Source organism: Cucurbita moschata, unplaced genomic scaffold (genome assembly GCF_002738365.1).
Source record: "Cucurbita moschata cultivar Rifu unplaced genomic scaffold, Cmos_1.0 Cmo_Scf00018, whole genome shotgun sequence".
NCBI classification, from domain to species: Eukaryota; Viridiplantae; Streptophyta; class Magnoliopsida; order Cucurbitales; family Cucurbitaceae; genus Cucurbita; species Cucurbita moschata.
In genome coordinates this window covers 2,804,352-2,819,775 of record NW_019268534.1, presented here as the reverse complement: position 1 = coordinate 2,819,775, position 15,424 = coordinate 2,804,352, and the positions used below count along the sequence as shown (strand labels likewise).

General features: G+C 36.6%; 3 protein-coding genes across 4 annotated transcripts; all 3 read left to right on the top strand.

The window, feature by feature from the left end:
• The first annotated feature begins 1,003 nt into the window (after positions 1–1,003).
• LOC111456058 (cinnamoyl-CoA reductase 1-like) lies at positions 1,004–4,402 on the top strand. Its single transcript, XM_023097785.1, has 5 exons — positions 1,004–1,253; positions 1,396–1,550; positions 2,634–2,819; positions 2,907–3,259; positions 4,048–4,402. The coding sequence occupies exons 1-5, from the start codon at positions 1,121–1,123 to the stop codon at positions 4,235–4,237; spliced, it is 1,017 nt and encodes a 338-aa protein (XP_022953553.1). The 5' UTR covers positions 1,004–1,120; the 3' UTR covers positions 4,238–4,402.
• A 428-nt stretch (positions 4,403–4,830) lies between these two features.
• LOC111456057 (photosynthetic NDH subunit of subcomplex B 1, chloroplastic) lies at positions 4,831–8,826 on the top strand. The gene is made up of 6 exons (XM_023097784.1): positions 4,831–5,549; positions 5,769–5,959; positions 6,885–7,142; positions 7,267–7,372; positions 8,308–8,393; positions 8,519–8,826. Exons 1-6 carry the CDS (start codon positions 4,947–4,949, stop codon positions 8,688–8,690), a joined length of 1,416 nt encoding a protein of 471 aa, XP_022953552.1. The 5' UTR covers positions 4,831–4,946; the 3' UTR covers positions 8,691–8,826.
• A 439-nt stretch (positions 8,827–9,265) lies between these two features.
• Positions 9,266–13,887, top strand: LOC111456648 (protein LOW PSII ACCUMULATION 3, chloroplastic). 2 transcript variants are annotated; one of them, XR_002712798.1, is made up of 13 exons: positions 9,266–9,749; positions 10,210–10,240; positions 10,849–10,941; positions 11,027–11,089; positions 11,298–11,409; positions 11,870–11,955; positions 12,409–12,467; positions 12,552–12,654; positions 12,752–12,812; positions 13,020–13,102; positions 13,179–13,259; positions 13,492–13,669; positions 13,739–13,887. XR_002712798.1 is itself a non-coding variant. In XM_023098634.1 (12 exons), exons 1-12 carry the CDS (start codon positions 9,406–9,408, stop codon positions 13,549–13,551), a joined length of 1,176 nt encoding a protein of 391 aa, XP_022954402.1. In that variant the 5' UTR covers positions 9,266–9,405; the 3' UTR covers positions 13,552–13,887. The 2 variants fall into 2 exon arrangements, 1 of the variants encoding a protein (XP_022954402.1); XM_023098634.1 differs by having other exon boundaries at positions 13,492–13,887.
• The last annotated feature ends 1,537 nt before the right edge of the window (positions 13,888–15,424 follow it).

Below are 15,424 nucleotides of genomic sequence, written 5' to 3'. Positions count from 1 at the left end.
TCATAGATAAATATGATTTTTTAAATAATTAAAAAAAAAACAATTTGACATACCCGAATCAAACTCAAAATAGAGATTTGAAGTGTGAAATGGGTTGGGACGTTTAAATTGCTCCAGTTACCAATTTAATAAACTCAAAATTTTAAATAGATTCCAAAATTATGGATTCAATTACGCTCCTAATTATATATTTATAAATGGAAATTTCGATTTTAAATAATCAAATATATAGTTAAAAATAATTTAAATAATTTTAAAATCACTTTCAAACCTACATTAATTACCAAATCACTTTAAAATTCATGCATTAAATAAATTAAATAAAAAAAATTATTGTACCCCATATTTTAGGGTTCTTCATACCAAAATTAAAAAAAAAAAAAAAAAATTGCTTCTTGGCCTACCACTTTTTAATTTTCTATAATTTTCTCCTCAACTACACCATCAAATTTCTCTCTCTTCTTCCACCAACTCCCATTTGAGTGTGCATGAATACCCATCACAAAAAAAAAACCTAATTTTTTATTTTTAAAAAATTAAATAAAATTATTAAAAATCACGACTCTCGTTATCCACTTTGAACATGAGTTCTCATCACTTTGCTTTGAGCTTCTCCAACAGACCTTGTACCAACTGACATAATATTCCTCAATTATAAACTCATGATCATGTCCTAAATAACTAAATTACCTACCTTTTATTATTATTATTTAAAATTTTATTCTTTTACCTAATTTCTTATTTTAAATTTATCAAATTTTTTTCCTAACTATATTAAAATAAATTACTTTTTTTTTGTAAAAAAAAAAAACTAATTGAGTATTAATATTTTTTAAAATATATATATTAAAAAGAAAATGAAGAAATTTATTAGTAATATATTTACTAGGATGGTTAAGAGTTTTTGTTTTGGGTAAAAAAAAAAAATAATAATAAATAAATAATGATGGAGGTTAGGTGAGTGGTTAAAGTGCAGCGAACACTTTCCTTATAAAATGGTACAAAAACTTCCGTGTTGTTCGCTGTATTCCAATAGAAACTTGGAGATTCTTCCTTTTCATTCTCTCTCTGTTTCACCAAACCATTTCCACTTACTCTCTCTCTCTCTCTTTACGGAACCATGCCGGTCGACGGTTCTTCAACCACCGCCCCCACCGTTTGCGTCACCGGCGCCGGCGGCTTCATTGCCTCATGGATAGTTAAGCTTCTTCTCCAGAAAGGCTATATCGTGAGAGGAACCGTCAGAAATCCAGGTTTGATCTTGATTTTGACCTAATTTTTGTTTTCATATCGAAATCATCGAATAGTGAAATGTCGATGAAATCTGCGGAAGTGATTTTGGAATGGATCTGGATTATTAGGAGTTTTTGTTTCTGTGATTTTTGAGATTTACAGAGGACCCGAAGAACGGCCATTTGAAAGAATTTGAAGGCGCGGCGGAGCGATTCAGTTTGTATAAAGCCGATCTTCTCGATTTCGAGAGCCTTAGGGCGGCGATTAACGGATGCGATGGCGTTTTCCACACGGCGTCGCCTGTAACTGACGATCCGGTGATTTGCTCTTCTCATTTTATTTTATTTTTTTTCTCGTTCGCTTTCTTTTTTCCCTTTTTGTTAAGTTCCCGGGAAAATTGAAATTTGGATGAAAATGGTACGAGAGAATCGAAGAATATATTGGTTCTTTTTATTGCATGCGTGTATCATCTTCATTAATGGTTGGGCCCCACTTGAAATTTGAGTCATCACTGGGACCCACTAAATCCACGTCATACATCATCACATACACGTCATGTCATACACACATTGTATCCGATTTGAGTAACCTAAAATTATTATTTTTTAATTTAATTTAATTTTTTCATTTACATAATATTAATTATTTAAAGATGAAAAATTAAAAGTTTAAAATAATAATGTGATAAGAAAATATGTTCCGTGTTTGATATTATTACGTTAAAAAAAAAAGGAAAATTCTATTCTTTAAATTTAAAAATTACACGAGAAGATAAAAGAAAAAAGTTTTGGATTAGAAAATAAGTGACACGTCATTATTGACTTATGCTATGAATGCTACTTAAGACGTGGAGCTTTTATTGACTTATGCTATGAATGCTACTTAAGACGTGGAGCTTTTTAATTTTTGTTCTTGGTGAAAATTTATGAATTTATATTTAAATTAGAAATGTATATTTAATTTTTGACTACCCGAGGAGGCTTGACTCTTTTTTTTAGAGTCCTTTGTTCGACATTTGAGAATTTAAGTTTAGAGGGCATGTACCATGTTAGATGAACACGATTCTCCACAATGGTATAATATTATCTACTTTGTATTGGCACGACTAAGTTTAGGGAGCATGTACATGTTAGACGAACATAACTCTACCCAATAGAATATAAGTTTTCATGGCTTTGATTTGGGATTTATAGTTTCAATGGAGAGAGTACTTTTTTGTTTATAAACACATCAGCATTCTCTAAATTAGGGACATGGGACTTTCATCATCCAACCATTATTATTATTATTATAATAATAGAATTCTCGTTAATAACATTTGTTAGTAGGTTTATTAAATTATAGTTGGGCTTTGGGAAGGTAACAGAAATGGCGGTTGTGGTATTGCTAAACTTTTGCAGGAGCAAATGGTGGAACCGGCGGTCAATGGCACGAAGAATGTTATAATCGCGGCGGCCGAAGCCAAAGTCCGTCGCGTGGTTTTCACTTCGTCGATTGGTGCAGTCTACATGGACCCCAACCGTGGTCCAGACGAGATCGTAGACGAGTCCTGCTGGAGCGATCTAGAGTTCTGCAAGAACACCAAGGTTTAATAATTCCCTAATAATTATGTCTAATTTGAGCGTTTTTGCGCATAAAATTTTGAGGTGAAACATGAATTTGGGGATTTGCAGAATTGGTATTGCTATGGAAAAGCTGTGGCGGAGCAGGCGGCATGGGAGGTTGCGAAGGAGAAGGAAGTGGACTTGGTGGTGGTGAATCCGGTGCTGGTGCTGGGCCCACTGTTGCAACCCACCATTAATGCCAGCATTATCCACATACTCAAGTACTTGACTGGATCAGCTAAGACGTACGCCAATTCCGTTCAGGCGTACGTCCACGTGAAGGATGTTGCTCTTGCACATATCCTCGTGTACGAGAATCCCTCCGCCTCCGGCCGGTACCTCTGCGCCGAGAGTGTTCTCCACAGAGGGGAGATCGTTGAGATTCTTGCCAAATTGTTCCCGGAATACCCTGTTCCCACCAAGTAAGTTATTTTCCTTCGGACCTCTCCATTTTTATTAACCTAATTAGTTCTAAATTCATTATATGATCGGGTATGATCCCATGTCTGTTGGGAGGAGAACAAATCATTCTTTATAAGAATGTGTACACCTTTCTCTAGCAAATGTATTTTATAAATTTTGTGAGACAATACGTGCTAGCGATAAACTTTAGTTAAGTTCAAATGGGTTTGAAATAATAAATGGTTTGGATGTCGTGTAAGTGTTGAAAAAGGAATTAAGTGAGGTGCAGTAGGTATACCAACTCTGAATAGTTGATCAATGATAGAAGCAGCTAACCTTAACTTGTAAAAAAATGGATGGACCAGAAGTGGCCATTTACCAACCAAGAATATTGATGCTTGTGGAGCTAAAAGCTTCTCACCAAACCCCATCCTTTGTGATCCTTATCACTTATTGTTGGAATGACCCAAGTATTCATCATGGTCCACCGTATGAACACTTTGACTTCCAGCAGAGACCACTGATCGTAGATATTGTCTGGTTTGACTCGTTAACTTCATGATTTTAAAATTCATCTAATAGGAAGAGGTTTTCACATCCTTTATAACGAATGCTTTGTTCCCATTTCTAACTGATATGAGATCTGACACTTATAGGATTGGTGCCTCCATTCAAACACTTTCATCAAATTTAGTTCCAAGAACGTTCTTAAGTATCTGAGAAACACTCGCAATAGTGTTTCAGAGTGATTTGAAACGGTTAAAATCGATGAGTTAACAAGTTGTTACGTATATTTATGATTATTTAGGTGCTCAGATGAAGTGAACCCAAGGAAGAAGGCATACAAATTCTCAAACCAGAAGCTGAAGGACTTAGGATTGGAGTTCACTCCAGTGAAGCAGTGTCTATATGAAACCGTTAAGAACTTACAGGAGAAAGGTCATCTCCCGACCCCCACTTCTACTCAACCAGCAGACTCCATTCGAATTCAATCTTAAATCATAGTGTATTAGAACTGATTGCATTGGTTTGGGTACTAAATGCATCGCAATATGTATAAGCTCTTTAAGCTTTGAATGTTTTCCCCACGTTGTTCCTACTTTAAACAACGTGAATGCTTGTAAGTTTGTCTTTAAAAGTGTATGTGATTGATTTTGCAGTCATGACTTTGATATTTATCTATGAAGTAATTTTGACTGTATTTTATCAAGTTTGGTGGCCTGCTCCTTTGTCCTTTTGCCGAATCGGTTAGTGGTCTACAAGAGAGGTCATGATAATATCATCTACGTCTATACCACTTCTTGTGGAGTATATCGTGCATCTAACCAAGTCTTTGATCAGGGAAATAAGAGAATTCTACCATGGTCGGCAGGCCAACTGGGTTATGCCCAATGAAATAGGCTTCCTAAAAAGTCAACCCAAAGATGAAGTCGACATAAAATGAAGGATTCCGTTTTTCGAAACCGAGCTATCTAGTCTTTGTCCTTTGGGCTCTTAGAGACTCCTTATCCTACTTAGGCTTCTTTTTCTTTCTCCTTCAAGCACTTGCCACTTTAAATGTATTTTTTAAACGTTTTAAAGTTTAGCGGGAGTGGTAGGCTTATCCAAATCCATACCTTCCTTCCACACATTTTGAAGATCACATTGCCTTAACGTTATGGAATCTCAATCCAATCCTCCCAAAAAACTAACTCCCAAGAACCATCCATGGCTACTTCTTCTCTTCCCACCAAATCCCTCCCGCCATTTTTGCCGGCATCAAGCTTTCCACCTTCTTCTCCTTCAACCCACTTCACTAAGCCGCCATTCCTAGCCCCACCTGACATTTCTCTCTCCACCTCTTCCTCATCGCCCTCTAAACTTCATATTCCCAGTTGTGCCAAGAAGAATCCCTGGCTCGACCCTTTCGACGATGGCGATGATCCGGACATGGAATACGGCTCTCTCTTCGCCGATGGGAAGCAGGAAGAGGACCCTCGCCCACCGGACAATCCGAACAATCCGTATGGGTTCTTGAAATTTCCTCAGGGTTATATGGTGGAAGTTGCTTCTCTAGGTCTTAAACTCCGGGGAGATGTACGGCGGTGCTGCTGCGTGATTTCCGGCGGGGTCTATGAAAACCTACTCTTCTTTCCGGCCATTCAATTGCTCAAGGATCGGTACCCGGGTGTTCAAATCGACGTGGTGGCTTCGGCGAGGGGTAAACAGACTTATGAATTGAATAAGAATGTGCGATGGTCTAATGTCTATGATCCGGATGATTATTTTCCTGAACCGGCCGATTACACTGACATGGTTGGATTGCTCAAGGTTGGTTCGTTTTCTCGCCAATAATTGACCTAGAAATTGATAGAACAATATTGCTAGTGATTCTACCATGTATGAAAGACTTCAAATATTGGATCCCCCTTCGATTTAGAACTTTGATGATACTTAGAAACTTTGATAGCCATATTAGTGATTTGTTAGGAGATCTCTTAGAAAAATATTTAGTGCCCATTTGAAACAATGGTTTCATTGTTGTTGCAGGGTAGATATTATGATATGGTGTTGTCAACAAAGCTAGCAGGGATTGGGCATGCGGCGTTTTTGTTCATGACAACAGCCAGAGACAGAGTTAGCTACATTTACCCTGATGTGAATGCTGCTGGAGCAGGGCTTTTCTTGTCTCAAACATTTAAACCAGATAGCTCTAATCTTTCCGAGGGAGGGTTCAACATGTGAGAATATTTTATACTTTTGTTTTGATTCTGTACAAAAGTTTTCATATAAGCTTTTTGAGTTTAGTATTAGTTTGACATAGCATTCGAGTGGGAGCTACTTTTTGTAAAGGTCCAAGCTCACCGCTAGTAGATATTATCCTCTTTGAGTTTTTCCTTAAAGTTTTTAAAACGCGTCTGTTAGGGAGAGGTTTCCACACCCTTATAAAGAATGTTTCGTACTCCTCCCCAACTGTTGTGGGATCTCACAATCCACCCCCTTCGAGGCCCAGCGTTCTCATTGGCACTCGTTCCCTTCTCCAATCGATGTGGGACCCCCCAATCCACACCCCCTCCGGGGCCCAGTGTCCTTGCTTGCACACCGCCTCGTGTCCACCCCCTTTCAAGACTCAGCTTCCTCGCTGGCATACCACCCGGTGTCTGGCTTTGATATCATTTGTAACAGCCCAAGCCCACCGCTAGTAGATATTACCTCTTTGGGTTTTCCCTTTCGGGTCTCCCCTCAAAGTTCTTAAAACACGTCTACTAGGGAGAGGTTTCCACACTTTTATCAAGAATGTTTCGTTCTCTTCCCCAATCGATGTGAAATCTCACACTTTATCTGTTTAAGTTCTTAGCAATCTCGTTTTCTTTTCAGTTTATATCGATAGTCACTCGTTGCGTTCTTGTGCTTATTTCCTAAGCCACAAGGAGGATGTCAAGAATGTATATAAAAGATTACATACTCCATAACTCATCAATATAAGTTATTACTGTATAGTATTAGTTTGATATAGGGTGCAGTTTTTGCCACTAAATGAGTGAAGTATGGCTTTTATGAGAGGACACTAAGTAATGTCTACGTGAAAGCTGAAGAACAAAATAGAAATAGCAAGCTCAAACTTCTACTTTTTTTATGCCTTGAAGGCTGATTTTCATGATTTAGGTATCATCAAATGGTTGATTGGTTAGGGAGACCATTTCGTAGCGTTCCCAGGCATCCCGTTCCTCCGCTCAAAGTTTCGATTTCAAGAAAATTGAAGGAGATTGTAAAGGAAAAGTATAATCAAGCAGGTGTTGAGAAAGGAAAATATATTGTGATTCATGGAATAGAATCAGATTCAAAAGCCTCAATGCAGTCCAAAGGTGATACTGATAGCTTGCTACCCATTCAAGCCTGGGCTGAAATAGCCAATGCTATAAGGTAGGTATTATGTCAATATCTTGCTTTATCAGAAAAAAAATGATGAACTATAGGCAACAGTAACATAATGCAGCTTTTTCTTTCATTATTTTCTGATGATAACACTTGTTGAATCTAAACACAGGGGATTCAAGCCAGTTTTTGTCATTCCGCACGAAAAAGAAAGGGAAAACGTCGAGGAGGAGGTCGGAGATAACGCAAGCATCGTATTTATCACTACCCCAGGACAGGTACTCATAACGATCCATCTTTCTCTTTGAGTATAGAAGAGTAAACTGTGAAAAGGATGAAAAAACAGTTCTAAGTAAGAAAGCAAGGAAGAATGAAGAAAGGGAAATTAATGTTTCGAAGAAGTTGATAGACGTGAGATCTCACATTGGTTGGAGAGGGGAATGAAGCATTCGGGTGTGGAAACCTCTCTCTAGTAGACGTGTTTTAAAACTGTGAGGAAAAGCCCAAAGAGGATAATATGTCCTAGCGGTGGGCTTGGGCTGTTACAAATGGTATCAGAGCCAAGCATCGAACGGTGTACCAGTGAGGATGTTGGGCCCCGCAAGGGGTGGATTGTGAGATCCCATATTGGTTGGAGAGGGGAATGAAACATTTCTTATAAGGGTGTGGAAACCTCTCCCTAGTAGACGTGTTTTAAAAACCTTGAGGGAAAGCCTAAAGAGGATAATATCTGTTAGCGGTGGGCTTGGGCTATTACAAATGGTATCAAAGCTAGGCACCGAACGGTGTGCCAGCAAGGATGCTAGGCTTGCTAGGGGTGGGTTGTGAGATCTCACATTGGTTGGAGAGAGGAACGAAACATTCCTTGTAAAGGTGTGGAAACCTCTCTCTAGTAGACATGTTTTAAAACTTTGAGAGAGCCTAAAAAATGATAATATTTGCTAGTGGGTGTTTTGGGCTATTACAAATGGTACCAGAGCCAAGCATCGAACGGTGTGCCATCGAGGATGCTAGGCCCTGTAGGGAGTAGATTGTGAGACCCCACATTGGTTGGAGAAGCACTCCTTATAAAAGTGTGGAAACCTCACTCTAGAAGACGCGTTTTAAAACCTTGAGAGAAAGTCCAAGATAATATCTGCTAGTTGTGAGCTTGGGGCTGTTACAATAAAAGTGATACTTAAAAGCACACCATTTTCTTAACTTCAATCTGCAGTTAGCTGCTCTCATTAACGACTCGGCCGGTGTAATAGCTACCAACACAGCTGCGATCCAACTCGCCATTGCTCGCGAAAAACCAAGGTCTTGATCTGTTTCTCCTTCCCAGAAACTCAATAGTTTGCTTACTGATCTTAAAATCTCCCATTTGCTAGTAGTATGAAAAGAACAGTGCTTGATATGCATCTATAATTCCAATGTGTTTGCAGCATTGCATTGTTTTGCTCTGAAGAGAAAGCAAAACTATTTGTTCCCGACTCCGAAGCAAAGAGATGCATCGCAGTTTCATCGGCAACGGGACGACTAATCGACATCGATATGGGCACAGTTAAAAGGGCGATACAGAGCTTTGAAGTGCCTCTAGCTCTTGCTTTTCAGTGACATTACAGATTTTCTTACCCAATTTGTGCTTATCATCATGATAGTTACCATCAGTTGTATATCAAAGCATTGGCAATGAAGAGGGTAATTGTATATTTTCTGTTTGGTCTAACTCTTTGAAAGCTCCCTTTCCTTACTCTATCTCAGCTTTCGGTCCAAATTTCATTTGATCCTCGATCCATTAGAGCTGGTGAGAAAAATCTAAAGTTCGTTCTTTCTCAAGTTCGTCTCAGTGTTTGGACCGAACTTTGACTTGATAGAGGTTTAGAGAACCACAAACCCGAAGTTCATCATTTCCAAAGTTTATCTCGATGTTTATGCAAAAGTTCGTCAAAGCTTGGACCTGTTAGAGCTTTGGAGAGTTAGAGAGAGAAGTTCATCTAAACTCCGACTCGAGCGAGCGTGGAAGTTTAATTAATTAATCATTAAAAAATTAAAAAATATTACATATTTTTTTAATTAACATATTATGAATGAAATAAATCAAAAGACTTATCTTCTCAAATATGTTTTTGAAAAAATAGTAATAAATAGAAGTATCTTGATTGTAATTTCGAGCAGTTGAAGGGGCTAAAATGCAAATATTCGAGAAGAGAGAGGACCCGCGCGAAAATAGCGGAGTGGCATCTTCAAGTTCGTTATCGTCTCATCCAAACGACCGGCTGTCTTTTCCCCGGCGACTGAACTTCCACTGAGAACTTCAGAGAGCTTAGCCATGGCGATCATGGCGTTTCTCTCTTCTCCACCGCACATTCCCTCTCTGGTTCGACCGTTTCACAGCAATTTTCTCTTCTCTCCTATTGCCTCTTCCTTCAGTGCTCTACGGCGTTCTACTCGATCCAGTTTATTTGGCGCTCAAACTTTAGCCACTTCGGGATTTTGCTTTAGGATACACTGCAGTGACAAAGAACGAGCTGCACCGGTTACTCGGAGCTCCGATCCTAAGGCTGGAGTTCCGATTTATAAGCCTAAAACCTACGAGGTGCTAGTCTCCGATGCTGCGAATTCTCTTGCTTATGCTCTGGAGGATGGAAAGATGCGCTTGGAGATTGATTTCCCGTAATCTTTCTTTTTCTCTATGATTATGGATGATCTTACTTCTCAATCCTATTAGGTTCTTTCTTTTGAGAAATACTGCTCATTCCCGCAATTTGTTACTTAGCAAGTTAGCATAAGAGTTACTACTACCATGCTATACGTTTGTTTCGTTTTAATCCCCCTACCTCGACTATCGTAATCGGTCGTGCGTTTGTTAGGATAATCTGGTGAGTTTCATTTCGGAGCTTTCTTCTTGCAGATGACCAATTTAAAATTTGAAAATCTAGATTCTAACCGCAGTCCGTATAAGCAAATTATTTCTGAATGTCTTTGCAACTTACGATGCTTTATTGTCGGAATGTTGTTCATTCTGGAATTTACAAGTTGTTCTTCTGTGTATAATTCTCATTATTTTCTAACCCTCGTTTTGTTTTGTCTTGTTTTTTCTTTTTTCCCTTTTGGTGGGATTTCCTATATTCAGACCCCTGCCTAGCAACATTTCCTCGTATAAGGTATCTTTCTCCGATTTGTTCTTGATGGAATCTGCTGCTCAGAACATTATGTTTTCTCATTTATTAAAATATTCCCCATATAGGCCGTTTATTTTCTCCTCTATTCTGGTTTTGCACCTCAATGTGTTATATGCAGATGTTCATATGAATATTCTGGTTCGTTGACATGACATTTTTTCCCCTTTTTTCTTGAGGATATTTCCAAACATGTAAAGGGGTCCTTGGATGATTTCATTGATTCAAACAATCAACTTGCAATGAACCTCAAAGAAAAGAGGGGAAACTAGACCTGCTTACATATTTAGTAGTTCATCGTGAATCTTCATACAATGTACCTCGCAGCTCATATTAACTCTCGATTATGAATGTACTCAGTCAACATAGGGTCATTTTATAATTTAACTCGGTTACATTTGCGTATTTTTCTTGTATGAACAAGCCGTGAATATAGAATATAGTATTCCTTGCGATGAAACCAGTTGAAAAGTTGTGAATAGTATATTACATGGGTTACATTCAGAATTATGTTAGTTTAGGTTCCTTTCAATATTCTGGATTGTTGATAGCACATGTTCATTTGATTTGAGAAAACTTTTAAATATGTCAAGGGATCTTCAGATGAGTTCATTGATGCAAATATTCAACTTGCCCTGGCTGTTGCAAGGAATCTTCAAGAAAAGAGAGGAACTAGATCTTGCATTGTAAGCAACTATATATACTCACATATATATTGCAAACCTCTTCTGAAGTTAGTGCAGCTGTTAAGTACTCGTGTTGTAACTTTAGGTATTTCCAGATAAACCAGACAAAGGCAGAGCTTCACAGTTGTTCAAAACAGCTCTCGACTCGGTAACAAGTTAACTCTTTAAAGAAAAAATTTCTTTTGTCCGATGTAGATCGTACCTGCTTGACATTTTTTTGCCTTGTTGGTAAGAAGTAAATATTTTGTTTACAATAGAAATGCAGAGCTAATCGAGGGCATGCTTGTCCACACAATATAAATCCGGGTCTCCGTTTTATGTGCTTTTTTCATTTGTTTTTGCCTTTTATCTCTCAGATTGATGGAATAACCATAAGTTCCCTAGATGATGTTCCTGCTGGACCTGTAACTTCTTTTTTCAGATCTATTAGAAACACCCTTGATTTTGATTTTGAAGACGAGAATGCAGGTTGGTTATATACGCATGGATCTCAGACGATGTTTCACATTCTTGTCCTCTTTTCTATTTTGTGCACGTCATGGCCATGTATTTCGCTATTAAGTGCATTTTGCAAGTCGATGACCCTAATCATTGCGGCAAGACTGCAACTTACACTCATAGACTGTAATAACCTTGATTTAGAAAAGGTAAATGGCAGGAAAAAAAAGAAAATTTCAAAGAGAGAAAAGAAAAGAAATACCATATGAAAAGTGATTGAACTTAATTCTCATATGAGAAAGCTATTTTTAAACTTAAAAACTGCCTCTTCCTATTCATTCCACTTCACTTTTGTGGATATAAACATTTTTCTTCTTCAGGGCCATACTATGTTATATTTACAATCATTTATCTTTTTATCTGCTTCCTTCCAGGACCAAACATTCTCATTTAATGATTACTCAATCTTCACAATCCATCTGAATTGCAGGTCGTTGGACTTCTAGTGAACCTCCATCTCTGTACATATTTATTAATTGCAGCACGCGTGAACTTGCAATGATAGAGAAGTATGTGGTATGATGTCTATGCTAATTGCAAGATAGCAATTTACTTGGTTGAACAAATGGCATATCTTGATTAGCTTCTGATTTGAAGTTATCATGATTTCTTCTCGAGTTGGTTCTAGTATGCTAATTTCTGTTTTTTTTTTTTTTTTTCAGTACAAATTATAAAAAATTTCTTAAAAAAGTATCCCTCCCATTGTTTATGATTCAGCTGTCTACTGAATACTAATATTTTAGAGGACGTGTATGCTCTTGTTTTGTTGGTATTACCATTGTAGAACTGCTATCATGCCATCTATGATGGTGGATTCGATGGTTATATAATACTTTTTCCATATTGAGGATGTGAAAGTACTGAATAAGACCTGTTTATGACATTCTAAGTGACATTAAGTTAACTTCATTTGGCTTGTTCTAATTAGTTTTTGCCTGTACTCCCGGTGACTCATTTTGGGATTTGCAGGAAACTTTTGCTTCGTCAATCCCCACCCTGATGTTTAATCTAGAACTTGAAACCTTGCGGTAATGGTGCTCCTCCTCATCCATCTTTGATAGATATTGAGTTCATCATATGCAACTATTGATCATAAGTTTGAAAACTTACAGTGCAGACTTGGGCTTACTGGGATTCCCCCCCAAAGATTTGCATTATCGATTTCTCTCTCAGTTTATCCCGGTGTTTTACATTAGAATCAGAGAGTATTCTAAGGTCTTGGATCTCATCTTGAAACCCTTTTTAATTTTACATTATTATTATTATTTGGTGACTAAATTCTCTATTCTTGGTTCTCTTTGGGGGTATCAAGACAGTACCAATAGCACCTTATATTGTTAATTACAGTGGAGCATTGTTTCGTCAATACCCTGGTGCGTATACTGTTTCATTGAACTTCCCGTTGGATAATCTTGTTTTTTAGTTCTCTTGATATTTTTATCAGTCCAAATTGGTTACCAACCTGTAAGTTTCGCTAGCTAAGCTTATAGATTCATCTGCTTTTACATCAATATTTTGTCATTGAAATAGGTTATGTGATCTTTATATCCACATCTGTTCATCCTTCATAATACTTTCAGGACCTTGGCAAGTGATGTTAAAACAAGCAGATAATTCTTATGCATGCGTTGCAGAGAGTGAGACGAGGTTCACCCTTGGTGAAGTATGTAAAATTGAAGTACTTTTAGCACTTAATCATTTGTCTGTTGTTTCTGGACTAACTGTTGCTTGTAATTTAGACCAAAGATGAACTACTAAGAGTCCTTGGACTACAGGAAGAACAAGGAAGCTCATTAGAATTTCTTCGCAGGGGCTACAAGGTTTCCTCTTCCTTCTGTGTTATCTCTTGTTTGCTCCACCAATTTACCAGCAGTTTGAAGAGAAATCCGCATCATATTTTGTTTGCATTTTTTAGGAAACAATTTTATGAAACCTAAAATTTTAGAGTCGAGTTGAACTAAGCTCATGTCACACATCTAATATAAGTGAGGGAGATTTTGTTGGATTGGAGATAGGATGTGTAAACTCATGAAATCTAGTCTACTTTTGCAGGCTGCCACTTGGTGGGAAGAAGATAATGACTCTGAAGTATCTTCAGCGTGGCGTAGTTGAGCAGCTCGAGTGTCGATTATTTCCTCTTCAAACACTTGCATTTTCGGAGAGACGATATCGATGATCTCAAACATGAGATGCCAGGATGACCCTATTTCTAAAAGACTCTCATGGCCTTCTTTTTGCACAATCACTTGAAAGGAAATTCTATCTCAAAAGTTAAATCTACATCTCTTTTCAATCCACCCGAAGACTGCCACGAACTTGAATCAAGCTCATTCACCTCTAAAATTCAAGGTAAAGTAATCTTGTACATTTTATTAATCACGATGAATTATAATGTGTGGTTTGATTACTGTCGAGAATGGTTCCTAATACATAGAATCATTCAACCCATGACACTACCTGTGGTTGATCAATCAAGATCATATTTTTGCCAATAACTAATAATAATAAACCAATATAAATAAATAAATAAATAAAATACATTATCAATTAAGTAATACAGTTACAAGCAACCAATATAACTATATTAAATATGTAATTAACAAATAAAGCAGACTTAGAAATAAATATTAAAACAAGAAGAAAAGGACACCCAGATAATGAGAATACAATAATATTTATTTTTTGAATTAGTTTTTAATCAATTAACGACAATAATAATGTATTTAATTCATCCTCTCAAAGTCAACCAATTAATTAATTTTTAATAATGATTGATGTGCAATTACATCAGCATATAAAAAAAAATATTAATTATCTAATTACTTATAACTTTGACTTGGTCAACCTTCAAATTCATTCATCAAAAATCTAATTTATTTATTTTTTTCACTAACTTTAATTTAACAATGCCGAGATATTACCTAATATATATATAAATATATGGTCAATTATTACATATTATTTCCGGACAAATAATTGAAATATGGAATAATAAAAAGTTATGTACTAAAATAAAATGATGATGGTTGGTCCAATTGCACAAACATGTCACATTTTATTTGGTCCCCATCAACTCATATCCTTCTTTTACTTCATTCGTCTGCATTTCTCATAGATTATTATTACGTGTTTTTATGTTTAATGATGGAAAAATATATATCTATTTTCCCACAACCTTAAAAACTACAAAATATATTCATATCTGTTCATATCTTTTGCGTGATATAATCTAAATATTAATGACAGTCAAATTTGTATATAACTTTTTAAATATTTCAATTTTACGTTTTACAAAAATTACCTCCCGTTCAATTATATTAGCTATTATTAAAAGTATTGATAAATTAAATTTATAATTTAGATAATTTTTAAAGGAATAAAGGAAAAAATAAATAGATAAATATAGATATATAAATGGATGAAAATGGGAGGTAACACGTTATTTCTGAGTTGGGTGAGCAGTGATAGAGCAGCAGAAGCATGTTCTATTGTTCACTACCAACAAAGCACACATCACAGGGAACAGACCATTTCAATATAATATTATTATTATTTATTTATTTTTTTTATTGAAAAACAAAAAACAAAAAAAACCCTAACTTATTGCCTAAATTATGGAATATTCCTTGTGGTCTCCACCAATCACTCCCTTCTTCTTCCTTTCTTTCGGTTCATTTTAACATTAAACTTTTGAATTTTTATTTAGATTAAATATCCTCGTAGCTACTTAATGTTGTAGTGTTGTTAAATAGCTCTCGTTTAGGTTTATACGATGAACACGATTCTTCACAATGATATGATATTGTCCACTTTGAGAATAAACTCTCGTGACTTTGCTTTGGGCTTCCCTAGAACGCCTCGTTCCAATGGAGAGAGTCGTGTTCAATTAACATGGTATCAGAGCATAAGATTAGTATGGAAAATTTTAGTTTAATTTTGAAGGTGTGAACAAATTAACACGATCTTGGAGTAATTTTTACACTTA

Coding starts and splice junctions, on each gene's coding strand:
- LOC111456057 (XM_023097784.1), top strand. CDS start 4,947: ATGGCTACTTCTTCTCTTCCCACCAAATCCCTCCCGCCATTTTTGCCG. Junction 5,960..6,884: donor TCCGAGGGAGGGTTCAACAT/GTGAGAATATTT, acceptor TTCATGATTTAG/GTATCATCAAATGGTTGATT. Junction 7,143..7,266: donor GAAATAGCCAATGCTATAAG/GTAGGTATTATG, acceptor ATCTAAACACAG/GGGATTCAAGCCAGTTTTTG.
- LOC111456058 (XM_023097785.1), top strand. CDS start 1,121: ATGCCGGTCGACGGTTCTTCAACCACCGCCCCCACCGTTTGCGTCACC. Junction 1,551..2,633: donor CGCCTGTAACTGACGATCCG/GTGATTTGCTCT, acceptor AAACTTTTGCAG/GAGCAAATGGTGGAACCGGC. Junction 2,820..2,906: donor AGTTCTGCAAGAACACCAAG/GTTTAATAATTC, acceptor GGGGATTTGCAG/AATTGGTATTGCTATGGAAA.
- LOC111456648 (XM_023098634.1), top strand. CDS start 9,406: ATGGCGATCATGGCGTTTCTCTCTTCTCCACCGCACATTCCCTCTCTG. Junction 10,942..11,026: donor GAGGAACTAGATCTTGCATT/GTAAGCAACTAT, acceptor TTGTAACTTTAG/GTATTTCCAGATAAACCAGA. Junction 11,090..11,297: donor TCAAAACAGCTCTCGACTCG/GTAACAAGTTAA, acceptor TTTATCTCTCAG/ATTGATGGAATAACCATAAG.